General features: G+C 33.3%; 3 protein-coding genes across 3 annotated transcripts in view; all 3 read left to right on the top strand.

Annotated features, from left to right (window-relative positions):
* The first annotated feature begins 5,647 nt into the window (after positions 1-5,647).
* LOC104824270 (dof zinc finger protein DOF3.6-like) lies at positions 5,648-7,958 on the top strand. The gene is made up of 2 exons (XM_010556298.2): positions 5,648-5,859; positions 6,500-7,958. Exons 1-2 carry the CDS (start codon positions 5,806-5,808, stop codon positions 7,562-7,564), a joined length of 1,119 nt encoding a protein of 372 aa, XP_010554600.1. The 5' UTR covers positions 5,648-5,805; the 3' UTR covers positions 7,565-7,958.
* Positions 7,959-11,539: 3,581 nt separating this feature from the next.
* On the top strand, positions 11,540-13,223 carry LOC104824587 (CASP-like protein 4D2). Its single transcript, XM_010556683.2, has 4 exons — positions 11,540-11,808; positions 12,106-12,232; positions 12,321-12,467; positions 13,155-13,223. Exons 1-4 carry the CDS (start codon positions 11,618-11,620, stop codon positions 13,221-13,223), a joined length of 534 nt encoding a protein of 177 aa, XP_010554985.1. The 5' UTR covers positions 11,540-11,617.
* Positions 13,224-13,746: 523 nt separating this feature from the next.
* LOC104824261 (WAT1-related protein At2g39510-like) overlaps positions 13,747-15,458 on the top strand; it is a 2,953-nt gene continuing 1,241 nt past the window's right edge. The window contains exons 1-6 of the mRNA XM_010556290.1: positions 13,747-14,055; positions 14,232-14,294; positions 14,395-14,511; positions 14,602-14,845; positions 14,953-15,114; positions 15,228-15,379. Of these exons, the coding sequence (XP_010554592.1) occupies positions 13,859-14,055; positions 14,232-14,294; positions 14,395-14,511; positions 14,602-14,845; positions 14,953-15,114; positions 15,228-15,379 (935 nt within the window). The 5' untranslated portion in view covers positions 13,747-13,858. The remainder of the gene's footprint in view (positions 14,056-14,231; positions 14,295-14,394; positions 14,512-14,601; positions 14,846-14,952; positions 15,115-15,227; positions 15,380-15,458) is intronic.

The following is a 15,458-nucleotide window of genomic DNA, read 5'->3' as shown; positions in this document are numbered from 1 at the left end:
CACTGTACTAGCCTACGGATAATTGTTTACTTTCAAATTTCAAATTTGATTCCTCTTAATCATTCAAAAGGGCAGTAATTACTTTTAGGGAAAAAGGTGAATTCAATTTCAAATCTGGTCAAATATTTCGGATAAATTAAAGTTCGTTTAATTAGTTAAAAACTGTTGTTATAATTTATTTTTTTTGCTAACCATAAACTAAAATCTATTTGTGGTATACGTTTAAGCTTTTAAATTTTCCCTGTTATCTAGCAATCTCTTTATTAATAAAAAAATAAATAAAGGATCAAACGACCTACAAGAATAATAGAATATATAATACACATACTTAAGCGTAGGGGTGTAAAATGGGCGGGTCGGGCCGGGTTCGGGTCTGGTTCAATTCGGGCCTATAATTTTTCGGGTCGGGCCGGCCCGCCCATTTATTTTTCGGGTCTAGAATCGATGGCCCGGAGCCCGGCCCTACAGGGCTTCGGGCGGGTTCGGGCCGGGCTTCGGGTTTTTTACTAAATAAAAATATTTTTTTGCAAATAACAAACATAATATAAAAAAAATTCTATGATGTAATTAATTTAAAACCTATAGAAAAAAATCAATATGTTCATATACAAACAAAGGTTTAAAAATATATATATTTGAAAACTTCTACCCTTTCTAAAATGTAAACTTATATATATATGATGTAATATGGTTAAGAAATTCAAAACTTCCGTCACTTTAAAAAGTTTAATTGGAACCAAGATATATATTTGATTCAAATATATATATATATATATATATATATAGGCACACATATTTATAAGTATATTATAAGTATAGAGAGGTAAAACTTTAGTTTAGAAAAGAAGGTTAGAAAAAACAAAAAAAGTTAACGGGCCTCAAGCCCGGCCCGAGACCCGACTGGCCCGATTCGACCGGCCTGTAGCCCATTTGGCCCGAGGCCCGAAAGCCCGAAGTTTAATGAGCCTACATTTTTTAGGCCCATGTCCTTATAATTTTCGGGCGGGTTCGGTCGGGTTTCGGGCTCCGGGCTTAATTGACACCCCTACTTAAGCGTATATAATGTAATAATGAGTAAAAATAATGCAGCCTTTTATCTTTATAAATTCACAAAATTAGTAGTATATGCCCACGTTGGAATCGGACTATAGGATTCTTCTATACAAGAGTAGCACGTGAGAACGATTTCAATGATTCAATCTCATAATAGACTTGGCCAAAAGAAATCCCAAAAGATTATTATAATTATTACAATATATATATATATATATATATAATAATGGACGTTCATATATATATATATATATATATGTGGGTGTATGTGCAAAAGCTGCAGATGACTGGTTGCTTTACAACCCATGAAAATGGTGAGATGTGTAACAGAGAAGAAGGGGATCTTTTGGTTGCATGAAAAATGAGTATAGAAAGAACAAGAACACATGCACACTTCTGAAGACGGTTCTTTAATTTATTATTTAAGTTATTATCAAACACGAATAATAATAATACAATAAAAACCTAAAATAACCTTGACGCCTTATATCAATATTTTCCTTTTATTCTTTATTATTAATATCAATATTTACCGGGTAATTAAATTATGTGCTATGTTATTTTAATGTTCAGTCTTGTTTAATAATTATTTTATTTGGTCTTGTTTTAATAAAAAAATAAAGTTTTCGTTATTGATAAAAATGGACATTGGTGGATCGTGCCTATGGCCCCATATTATGAAGAATGCCCTCATACATTGTATAACTGCAAACGTCTGAGTGTATTTGGACCACAAAACCTTCTTTACCGAATAGCGGATCGGGACACCTTCCTGAAACACGTCTCTATCTCTCTCCAAAAAAAAAAAATCAAATGTTTATTTTTTTTTGGTAATGGAAATGTTAATTTTTTATTCAAATTTATTTTCCTTTATTTCGCCCTAAACCCCCCCCCCCCCACACATATATATACGTATATATTATTATTCATATTGGCCATAGCCATTGTTTAGTGTTGCAATGAAAATCACGTAGGAAAAAAGAAACGTCCCCGTCGAGTCGTCATGATTTGATTTGTGATCATATACATTTTCGCCCTTTTTTTCCTGGCAAGATACGAATGTTAAATATTTAAGATATTAATTGTAGTCTTTATTTATTTATTTTTTGCACGAGAAAATATATTGATTAGATCGATTAGCCCGAAATAGACAACTATAAAATCATGAATACTATTGGTATGATGCACATATATTTATATTTCATGTGCATTTACTAACCATTAATTGGATATATTATTTGCTAATTAATTACAAAGCTCTTCGGCAGAGTTAGGTACAAGCAATTGATCACATGTCTATGATTTACGCTTTGAGACAATATTTCACACAGTTTAATTTATTATTAAAGTCTTCATTCTTCAATTTGCACTTAGAAAACAATCTTCATTTATAGTTTCATTAGTATTTGTGGTGTTAGTGTTCATGTCACAAGTTTTAAAAAAAGTGCTAACTTTATTTTTATTTCGTTTGGATATATTATTTTTATAATAAAAATGTAATGGGATTTAATTCCATCGGTTTTGTCAATAACGGAAACATTTTCCATGAACATACGTAATTTTTCTAATATGTGTAGTGAAAAAATTCTTGCGACCTTGATAAATACTACTCCCTCCATTTTATATCAGAGAACGTCTTATAATAATATTTTTGTTTCAAAATAAATAACGTTTTTCAAATTTTCTATAAAATTTTTAATATTTTTTAAATTTATCTTTAATTAATAATGTTTAACAATAAAATTTATCTATATAATAAATAAAGGTATTTTGGATAAATCATTATTTTTCTTAATTTGTGGGTTTAAATGTTAAACAAACGTCAGGGAGTATCTAATAATTGATTAAATTGCATGTATCCATACAAGTACACACAATTCTATATGCGCGTAGGAGACAAGAAAACGACAAAGAAAGAGCCGTGGGGCAACGATGAGTGAAAATGCTGACGTGGAAAATGGGAAAAGCTAAAACAACCAGACCGTGAGCATCTCTGAACAGGACAGGCCCCGTTACCCCCACCACCCCTACTGTAGAGTTTAGAATTTGGTTTCACTTTCCCGCAAAACCATGCTACTTCCTCTAGCCCTTGCCAAAACTCTAGGGCACCTCTAGCCCATCAATATATACATATATATATGTGTGTGTGTGTATCGACGAGGATAACACTAATATATAGTGTATATATATGTGTGTGTTTATGACGAAAACAAAAACATTAAGGTTCATAAATATTAGATCCATCCTTCGTGGTTTTAGAAGTAAGAAAATGCAGTATGGATGCAAGTCATACGTACCATTGTTACCATGTGTGTGTGTGTATATATATATACAGAGTTCAACTGCTGGTCCTTGCATATGTATATTTATTATGATGAGAGGCGGTTTTTGGTATATTATTCAATTTAGTCCTCACGATCCTACAAAAGCAAAATTCTAACAGAAGTCGGTCGACCCATTAATTAGTATTTCCTACAAATTCAAACAAATATATATATATATAATCAATATATATATATATATATATATATATATATATATATAACCCTAAACCCTAAATATATATAAATATATAAATATATATATATATATATGAAATAAGGTATATAAACTACAGAGATATTAATAATATAATGATAGCTAGGTATATACGACAACATTTTGTTCATAATATTTTTTAATAAAAAATAAATTATCTAAATAAAATTTGTCTAATTTTTCTTAGGTCTAACTAATGTGTAGACCATGTAGGCACTCAATCTCATGAGACAAAAAGCTTAGTACAACAGTTTCATACAACTTAGTGGACCAAACGTAAATTATTAATTGATCAATAGATAGACCCGTACTAACAATGATTTATTCGTTACAACTTCGTATAAAATTTTGTATGATCGAACACATAATAATATGTTTTGTGAAATATATTACAAATTGTAATTTTAGAGACAATTAAAACGACAGGAAAATCACTAAATTAAATTGTACAATTTCTACCTTCTGGTATGATCAAAACTCCACACACACACAAATATGCATGTGTATATATATATATATATATATATATATATATCATTATAATATAACGAATTCCTTGAACTAATTTATTCGATCGTTTTAGATTTATTCGAATCAACAGATTTAAATGGACAATCAGTAAAAATTTATCCCTTGGATATGAAATCAAGTACTCACGGAAATCCTAATAGGACAGAGATAATGAATCACACATAATACACCATTATAATATAATGTTATATATATAATCCTTTGTAAGTTTTAATTAAACAATTCTAATTACTTTTTCTATTGAAACCAAATCTACTTACATGGTCGTGTGGGCCTATCCGCTTATGTTATTTAATTAACAAGTTATCAAATTTGTATTCTTGGACCGGCTTTTTCTCCCAAGGCCAAAACATGTCCTTGTGACGAAATTGTACGTTGTCGGGTCGTTTTAGTCTTTCTGAAAGAAAAATCAAATCTTCAATAGCAGTCCACATGCGAAATGCAATTTAATTATTTTGCATCTAATTAAATTAAAAATGATAACTGTTAATAAAAAAAATTTAATAATAGAAACGATATTTGGGTCATAGCCATGGAAATCTATCAAAGGTGCGGTCGATTGTGACCGCTCCACCAAAGACCACCCCACTACCAATTCACTTTTTTTTATAAAATTTATTCAAAAATCTTTTTGTTTTTAATTCATATATAATGATATTCTCTCCGACCATTTTTCTTTTAATATTTTAAATTACTTGGGGTACCCTAGGGTTTCTGTCTCTCTCTCTGCATGGCCACTCGCTCCTTGACATCTCTTTCCGGGAACTACTGTAAACACATGCAAAAGAAGGAAAAAAGCTTACATGCTAAGGAAACTCTCCTTTTTCTCGTTAATCACTATTCGATAAAAATTGGATTATATATTTTTACATTATGAATTTATCAAGGCATTATAATTAAATTGCATGCGGTATGGATGAACTACACTATTCCTCTATTGACCAAATTAAAAGGAGAGATAACATATCAACTCGCAAATTAATCAATACAAGCTTAGTTTTTTGTAATTCCTCATTGATTAATGCATAGGCACATTCGTGTTTGTATATATGTATATGCGCATGACACAATATTTCAGATCCCAAAGGTTCTTTTCATTTTTTTTGGTTAAAATTATGTGCATTAATTTTAAATCGATCTTTTTTTTATATATCTATACGATGTTTTCTACATAGGGGAGTTCTATGGTGTTATCCTCATGACATACTCTAAAATTTTATATATCTTACTATTATCTCTCAAACCCTAGTTGTTTGAATTAAAAATCGATCTTACGAACTCTTACTTGTATTTTGTGATTTTGACATAAATGAGAACATGAACAATTTGGAAAAATATACATTAATAACTTAAAATGAAATTGATGCTGATACTTAATTCCAAAAAGGTTAAAAATAAAAGGAAAAAAAAGGAAAGAAGGGTTTAATCAAAACAAAAAGAAACAAGAAGAAACACAGAAGTATAGAGATCAAAAGTGGAAGAGAAAAAAAAAAGAGACAAATAAATAAATAAATAGGCTAACTCTCTCTCTCTCTCTCTCTCTCTCTCTCTCTCTCTCTCTCCTTCTCTACCGATCTTCTTTCTTCTGCGATGTGATCTTCCACCATATCTTCAAAAACCCATCAACACTTTATCCCAAAGTTTTGAAGCATTTAAAGCTAATTAAAAAAAAACAATTCGAAGATGGTCTTCTCATCTCTTCCGGTGTATCAGTTTGATCCACCGAACTGGCAACAGGTTACCGTTTTTTTCTTAATTCATCGTACAAAAATTTCCTCCGATATGATTTTCAAACTATATATCATATGTATATGGCACATAAATCTTGAGTTCTTTTGTGTTGTTTCCTTTGATCAAATCGCTAGTTACAGCTTCTTCTTATATATTCTGCACAAAAGAATCGACCGGAGAAAGATTATATATAGAGATATGCTTGCAAATATTCCTAAGCCGATCGATGACACCTTTTTTTTGTCTTCTCGAATATACCCAGAAAAAAAAAACATGATCATCTTCTGGAGTCGATCTAATTTTTTAAATAATTTTATCCTAAATTAATGCATTTTTTTTGTGAATACCCTTTTCTTAGTTTACATTTTATTTTCGTAAACCAACATTTGATGTTTTTTTCTGACCGTTCCTCTTCTTTGTTCTTCCATGTTGGAAATAATTTTGCAAGTTCTTATTCTTATGTACTTGCTTCTGAATTTCTTGCTAGAAAACAATAAAGCTACGATTCCTTTCCTTTTTATCTGCGTTCTTTTTTTTTGGGGGGGTTCCGACAGCATTTCAAACTCTTTTTCTGATTCTCACCTTTTCTTGTTCAAACCACTTCCACTAAATTATCGTTAAAATAACCCATTAATTTGTTATGCAGCATGGGAACCAACAACCATTTGGATTCACAAACGATCGTCACAACCCTAATCATTTTTCGCCGCCGGTTCCCTCGGCCGCAGCTCCACGACCACCTCAGGTGGTGGACGGCGGTGCCGCCACCGCGGGCCAGACCGTGAGGCCGAGCTCGATGGTGGAACGAGCCCGGCTCGCCAAGATCCCATTGCCCGAAGCAGCTTTAAAGTGCCCTAGATGCGATTCCACAAACACCAAGTTCTGTTACTTCAACAACTACAGCCTCACTCAGCCACGCCACTTCTGCAAGACCTGTCGCCGTTACTGGACACGTGGCGGTGCCCTGAGGAACGTGCCGGTGGGCGGAGGGTATAGGAGGAACAAGAGGAGCAAATCGAACGGTGGGAGCGGCATGAGGTCAAAATCAAAGGTCATGGTTGCCTCTGATCATCACCACCACCATCAACAAGAAGCTAGTACTTCCTCTAGTTCGGCTTTTTCTCGCCACACAAGTTACTCAAACCCTAGCAAGATTCTCAACATTGGTCAAACCTCGGGTTTAAGCTCGAACTTGCCCTTCTTGTCCCCTCTCCAAGGCCTCGGGGACTACTGTACAAGCAACGTCGAGTTGGGTTTGGGGGGAATTCAGCTAAACAGCGCGATAACGGGGAGTTCAAGTGGCGGGGCGTTGGATCAGTGGAGACCTTCGTTGCAACAAATTCAGCAATTCCCTTTCTTGATCAACACGCCAGGGTTGGATCAATCTTCAAGTGTGTTGTATCCATTGCTTGAAGGCAACAAAGACATTAATCAAGACGAAGAAGAGACAGGTAATTACTTGAATCAGACAAGATATAAGCCGTTGGTGGATATGACTGCAGCGGCCGGGGACACACAATCAGACAATGTTACGGCAGAAGAGAACGATCATAAAGGAGTGAATAACTTGTCGAGGAACTTATTGGCGAACATAAACATAAACTCGGCGAATGATCAATACCCTTCTTCATGGGGCGGGAGTAACAATTCTTGGAACACCGATCTTCTCGGTTTCGCTTCCAACAACTCTGCAAGCCATTACCTGTCTTAAGGTCCCTAAACGCTTCCTTGAGGTCTGAGCTCGACTAAAATCATTCTTGATTCTTTTGTTGGTTGGATTGTACATCACGTCACCAAGTGAGGCGAGATACCGAGAGATCAAATGCCACGAGCTATGGCGAAGATTGCTTTCGGGCTTCAATCGGGACTCAGTTACTGTCATGAAATCAATCAAAGTCGATGTCGGTACTGTTGGTTATGTATCCTTCTTCTTCTTCTTTTTTTCTTCACTACTTTTGGTGGGTTTGTATCAGATAGGAGTATGTTTTGAAAGAGTAGATATAGGAAACTTTGTGTGTGTGTGTGTGTTTTGTCTCGTCAGTCCATCTCTTGTGGTTAATTAGTATTCGTGATATATAGCATGAAGAACATTGGGTTATATACTACTTATCATCTACATCCTTAATTTGTCTTCCCCTTGACATCTAACTTTGATTTGGACAATATTTTAGCTGACGTAATTTTACAGGTTACAGGTTATTCAGATTACGATCTTATTCTCATTCTTGCCTAAAATTCGATTCGATTTTGTTTATTAAGATATGGTTAGTCTTATAGAGCTTTGTTATGAATAATACACACATATACTCATATACTCATATATATATATATATTTAATTCTAAGTCTAAACCCAGTAATTAGTGCATTGAATTTAAGACAGTTTCACTGCTCTGTCACTCCTTGTTTCACAACATTATGTAGTATGTGTATCTATGTAATGTATGTACGTATGCGTAGGTAAATTTCTCCAAACATATTTATATACATAAAAAAAATATTCATGTGTACGTGCACGTACATATACATCTAGGTAAGTTATGCATGCCATGGAAGGGTGTGATATATATTGGGCTATTAAATCTTTTGTTGCTTTGTATATTGGATGTTTCTACATAAATGATTATGCAATTATACCTATATATCATCAGCAGGGATGCTGTAAGGTACAATGTTTTTGTTTTTGTTGTTGCGCATATATATACACACACTCACGCATGCATGCATGCATGCATATATATAGTAGAAACATCCAAAGATATAAAGATTGGAGAAAAAAAGAAGAGAAGGAGAAGAAGGTACAATTGTCCAAAGGGAAACGCCAAAAACCCACTAAAAACCATGCACATTTCCGTTATGAAAGGAACTTATGGGATTCTTTTGTCGTTAGAGACAGTAACAACTTCTAACGTAAGACCAGCACGCAGATCTATGAGTCAAAAAGCACCATCAAACACGGATATGCATATATATATATATATATATATATAGAAGAGAGATATATATGTAAACCTCTATGTTATTCATGTCATGGACTATGATGTTTATACATTGAAACTCGTATTCAATATGCATGCACATATAGATAGAGTAAACTAGTTTGATCATGTTTATGTGTGCGGGTATATACATATATATATATATATATATATATATATATATATATATAATTTCAATCATGTTACCCATTCCTTCCTTGTCTCTTTATCAAATAGAAATAAACAAGCTGATTTAGTAGCGAGTTTTTAATGGAAGATCTTTTTTTCGGCAGCATAATGTAAAGCTAAAATTACTATACTTAGTTATATAATTTTAAAAAAACTGTAACCGAAACTTTTCGTTGATACGCAAATTATTTTTATTGAATGTATATATGCGTGTGCGGGTATATATATATATATATATATATATATATATATGTATATATATATATATATATATATGATTGAGGGGCAGTGTGCAAAGTGATTGTGGAATCTGAGTTTTGGATCTGCTTTTGTGGTAACCAAGACTGTACCCTTAGCCTCGAATAAAGCGTTTCTTTCCCATAAAGCAGATCTCTCTCTCTCTCTCTCTCTCTCTCTCTCTCTCTCTCTCTCAAATTAAAGAGGAGAGACAAATGAGGTGTGACCAATTGCATTTTCTTCCATAATACCAAACGAAAAAAAAGAAGATAAAAAGCAACTCATAGGATGCCAATTATTTTAATATCATATTATATACATTTCAAATTAAGTTCATGACGCATTTATAAAACATTGTTTAGTACAGAGACTTAGAACAAAAATTCTAATTGCTAACATCGCATTGGGTTAGAACAACCCATGCATCTTTTTTATAAATTTTTTGAAATAGGAATATATAATAATTATAATTTTAGAATTTATTTTTAAAGTACTGAAACTAACTAGCTGGAATCTTTTAGCGTATATATAAGATTATGTAATTAGAAAAATAAAAGTAGGTAAAATAAATATGAGAATTAGAAGATTTGAGAACATAATCTATATCTTTTTTTTTTATTAAAGGTAAATGTTATATATATAAACAATCGTACCGAAAAAATTACCAAACGGTAATACAGATATTGTGATGTATTGTTTGATAATCTCTTGTGTACGATTGTTTATATATATAATATTTACTTTTAATAAAAAAAAAACGATATATATAGATCATGTTCTCAAGTCTTCTAATTTTCATACTTATTTTACCTAGTTTTATTTTTCTAATTTTCATATATCTTTTTCGTCTTCTACTTAGGAAAAAAAATCTCATTTTTTGTCCTATTTTATATTAACTCGGCCTCCATGGCAGTTGATTGTGAAGTTATTATACAAGTTGAAAATATATAAAGCAAAAGGAGTGAAGCACATTCTCTCTCTCTCTCTCTCTCTCTCCCACACAGCAGCTTTGGCCCAAGAGACATCCTTCTCATCACTATCACAGTTTGAATATACGTTTTCATATTTTCTCTCGTCACGTTCTCCCACATGTCCTCAATCATCATCATCTCACTATCTTCTTTTTTCCCATTTCATATCACTACTATTTAATTATGATATGCATCATCATCATCATCATCATCATCATCATCATCCCCACAACTCTTCGCTCCGGTTGCATAAGAAACAAGTCTTTGTATGGAAAGAATCCAACAAGACTAATGCGACTTAAAGATTTAAACTAAACGGGCCGAATCGTTTAAACTAAACCACATATCGATTTTAACTGACATTTCTAGTGCAAATTCAGACTCTAAACAAATTGTTTTTTCCCCTAACATTTCAAACAAAAAAAAAAGTAGTAAAAAAGATGATTTCTTTAAGTATAAATTGAAAATAAATAGAGACGTTTACAAAAGGGCTAAAAGAACCGACGGCATTTAACGTCTAAGAACAAACATCCGGACAAACTCAAACCGGTCGAAATAACTAAACATGACCGGACGAATTGAACCGCACTCTGACATGAGAATGTGTTTCAACACGGTCCTATATATGTCAACGAAATTTTTTAAAAAAAAGAAAAGATCCTGTATAAGAAAATCGTGTTGGAACATGGGTATCATTATGAATTTAAGTAATCTAAATATTATAAAATAGCAAATTGACGAAAAAAATACACCCGCAAATTAAGTGCGTGAATAAATATGAACAAAATATTAAATTATATATAAATTCGGTTGCATAAACAACAACGAGTACGCGGATTTAATCATTGAGAAGAAAGAAGATCTGGCCACCTGAAAGCCAGCCAATACTTAAAATCATTTTATTATTATCTAAATTTAAATTAGGAAGCATTCTTATCAAATACAAAATTTTACTAGCGGAGGGATGGCATTTAAGATCCATATCGTGGAATAAATTCTAAAGTTTATAATATTATTATAATTTACGATTATGTTAACAACAAATATATGTTTTACAAAAATATGAAAAATTCATAAAGCAGACAGAAACAATAAATTAAAATACTAACTAACTAAAAAATTAGATTTGGATTTTAATTATTAAACACTTATAGAATTTAATATTGGAATTTTTTTGTTTGACATCGCTATTCTCTCGCTAGTAATTTGGTCCCAAACCAGCGAACCAATGGACGAAAAGTCAAACCCTATCTCTTCACGGAGTCAACGCCCGTAGCTTTGTCTTATAAGATCATGGCCACTTCAAACATTACTGTCAGAACTTCTGTGTTTGATCTTTCTAATCTCTTTGATTAATTAGGCAAATTACTTGATTAAGAGAACTCTAATTAATGGCTCCGCCCCCGCCGTCCTCATCTCCGTCGCCGCCGGTGTCAATGAGAGCAGTGCTCGTCCTCCTCCTTAGGGTTTTGACGGCGGTTTTCCTCCTCGTATCGGTCATCGTTCTCGGCACAAACACGAGCACCTTCGAGATTGGTCGGCTCTCTGTAAAATTCGAGTTTAAAGACGTCTATGCATATAGGTAGCATACATATAATCTTTGCCCTAAATCTAGATTCGAGAAAGAAAAAAAAAAGAATCTAAAGAAGTTTTTGTTCTTTAGTTTGTGCACTTTCTTAAGCACAAGTTTCTGTGACATTATACATGACATGGACTGACCGGTTTCCGAATTCGACTCGGCATATGCTTTAATGGCCAAATGAAGATATGGGTTTTACTCGAAAAGTTCAAAAATCGATATATATATATATATCCACACGATCATGAGATCGAAATATCTATGGATTTTCTTGTAACTTATGCTTGGGATTTCTTGAAGATACATGTTGTCAGTTGCTGTGATCGGACTAGCTTACGCGGTTACTCAACTTTTCTTCTCCATCTTCCAATTCGCCACCGGAAAAATCAATCCCTTCAACTATCAGCTCGATTTTTACGGCGACAAGGTGATGAATCTCAACCTCTAAACCAACAATACAGAGGTTATTATATATATATATATACCATATGTATACATTTTGGACACATGTACAGATCATGTCATGTTTTCTTGCAACGGGTTCTGCGGCTGGATTCGGAGTAACAAAGGACTTGAAAGCGACACTATTGGCGTTGTTGGAGTTAACGATCGATTCGACGGATCCCGTGGACAAGTTCTTCAGCAAAGGATACGCCTCCGCCGTATGTATGTATGTATGTATGTATGTATGTATGTATGTATGTATGTATGTATGTATGTATGTATGTATGTATGTATGTATGTATGTATGTATGTATGTATGTATGTATGTATGTATGTATGTATGTATGTATGTATGTATGTATGTATGTATGTATGTATGTATGTATGTATGTATGTATGTATGTATGTATGTATGTATGTATGTATGTATGTATGTATGTATGTATGTATGTATGTATGTATGTATGTATGTATGTATGTATGTATGTATGTATGTATGTATGTATGTATGTATGTATGTATGTATGTATGTATGTATGTATGTATGTATGTATGTATGTATGTATGTATGTATGTATGTATGTATGTATGTATGTATGTATGTATGTATGTATGTATGTATGTATGTATGTATGTATGTATGTATGTATGTATGTATGTATTCATGTATGTATGTATGTATGTATGTATGTATGTATGTATGTATGTATGTATGTATGTATGTATGTATGTATGTATGTATGTATGTATGTATGTATGTATGTAATAGCTTCATTTCCATATCTCGCCTTCTTTAAAAAAATTCCAGTTGGGATTTCCATGTCAAGTAATTTCAGAATGGGGATTGTTATTGTATCATCATTACAAGTTGTGGAGTTTAATGCGTGGTTTATGTGTCATTTAAGGTTATTTCGATGTTTAATCGCTTTAGTGCTATGATGAAGCCATATCACGAATCTCTTGATATTAAGTGATTACTGACAAAAATATAAATTTATAAATATAAAAAGTGCAATTATAAGGTATTACCGAATTATAAATTAAAAGATTTATGAATTAAATAATTTAATGATCTCACTGGCATTAAATATTTTCGTGCGATTTGAAGAAAACAAATGCTAGAACAAAAAAGTTTTGCTTAAAAAATAATTTTACTTTCGAATTACCTAAGCATAAAAAAAATCTTAACGGAAATATTAGAAATTGATTATAAAAGTTTTGTGAGAATGACGTGAAAGCGATTTGAAGTGTATTAACTAAAGTTTAGGTAATTTTACGGTGCAAAACAATAATTTTGGTATTAATGGGTTATTTTACCTAAACTTCAGATTTTTTTTTGGGCATTTATCATTTTCATAATTATGACGATAATGACATACATATATACTCGCAACCTCATTTGCAAGAAAGAAGCTGAATCACCGTTATAAAACCAACCTCACCCCCCTCTCCTTCGTTTCTCATCGAACACACATCACTGCACATATTGTATATACTGACACGTGACACACACATATATATAGCGTATATATATATACCGACACACACACACACATACATTATATATATATATATATGCATAATATTGACATTAAAACAGAGCATAGTAATGGAGAGGGGTTTTGTAGGAACATTGAAGACATGGAAGCCGTTTCTACTGGTTATATTTCTACAGTTTGGCAGTGCTGGATTGTCGATTATAGCAAAGTCTGCCCTCAACAACGGCATGAGCCCTCACGTTCTCGTCTCATACCGTTATATCGTCGCAACGCTAGTGATCTCTCCTTTTGCCTTTTTCTTGGATCGGTATATATATATACACACACACACTTTCCTTCTGCATATACGTACGTACACGTATAATATATATATATGTAATGCATGAACTTGTGTATATCTGTATGCTAGGTTAAGCTGTATATACGTTTGCATGAGGGTATATGAGATTACTGATTTTATATATTGTGTATCTCAATGAACAGAAAGGTGAGGCCAAAGATGACTCTGCCGGTCTTGTTCAAGATATTAATGCTCGGATTACTGGAGTAAGAATTTAGCCTCGACCTTGCCAGAGGATTTTTCGATCTTTCAATCTCTAATGGTTATTTATTTACGCGATTTTTGTATGTATGTATGTATATATAGGCCGACGATAGATCAGAATTTGTACTACACCGGAATGAGATACACTTCGGCCACTTTCACCGCAGCAATGTCCAATGTCCTCCCTGCCTTTGCCTTTCTCATGGCCTGGCTCTTCAGGTAACATTATATACCACATTGATAAGAATTTCGGTATCGGTCATGCAGTTCCGGAGAAGTGATGGATGAATGTACATTGTATATATACAGGCTTGAGAATGTGAATATCAGAAAAACACAAGGTCAGGCCAAGATTTTCGGGACCATTGTAACAGTTGGTGGGGCAATGCTAATGACTCTTGTGAGGGGGCCTTTAGTTCCTCTTCCATGGAATACGAATCCCGATATCATTGATCGAGAAGCACCGAACCCCGAGATCGAAAACCAACCTTTAAAGGGCGCTATTCTGATAGTCGTCGGTTCGATTTGTTGGGCCGGATTCATCAATCTCCAAGTATAGTTTCATCTGAAAATATTTGTCTGTGTATTCTCTTTCACTGGTGTTTTCCCTTGATCGTCATGTGTGTGTGTATATATATATATACGACTTCATTTATGCAGGCTATCACGCTTAAATCATACCCGTTCGAGCTCTCTTTAACAGCTTATATATGCCTAATGGGTGCTATTGAAGGCACCTTGGCTGCTTTCTTGATCGAAAGAGGCAATCCAGCCGCCTGGTCAGTACAGTTCGATTCCAAGTTACTGGCTGCTGTTTATAGTGTAAGTCATTTCGAGATCTTCTAGATTGGTTACTTGCTCGCTAAGAAACGTTAGGTTTAGGGTTTGCAATTCATAAAATTTTGAACTGACTGGACATGGATTTTCGAATTCAGGGAGTGATTTGTTCGGGGATCGCTTACTATGTACAAGGACTGATAATGAAGACTCGAGGACCCGTTTTCGTTACTGCCTTCAGTCCTCTGAAAATGGTCATCGTTGCCATCTTGGGTTCTTTTGTTTTGGCCGAGGTTTTCTTCCTTGGAACGTACGTAATCTCAATTCTATAAACCCTAATGTTCTTGAATCACACTATATATATATATATATATATATATATATTGTGT

Source organism: Tarenaya hassleriana, unplaced genomic scaffold (genome assembly GCF_000463585.1).
Source record: "Tarenaya hassleriana unplaced genomic scaffold, ASM46358v1 Cleome4, whole genome shotgun sequence".
In the NCBI taxonomy this organism is placed as follows: Eukaryota; Viridiplantae; Streptophyta; class Magnoliopsida; order Brassicales; family Cleomaceae; genus Tarenaya; species Tarenaya hassleriana.
Note: the sequence above shows the minus strand (reverse complement) of the source record. Positions and strands in the feature narration are given on the sequence as shown.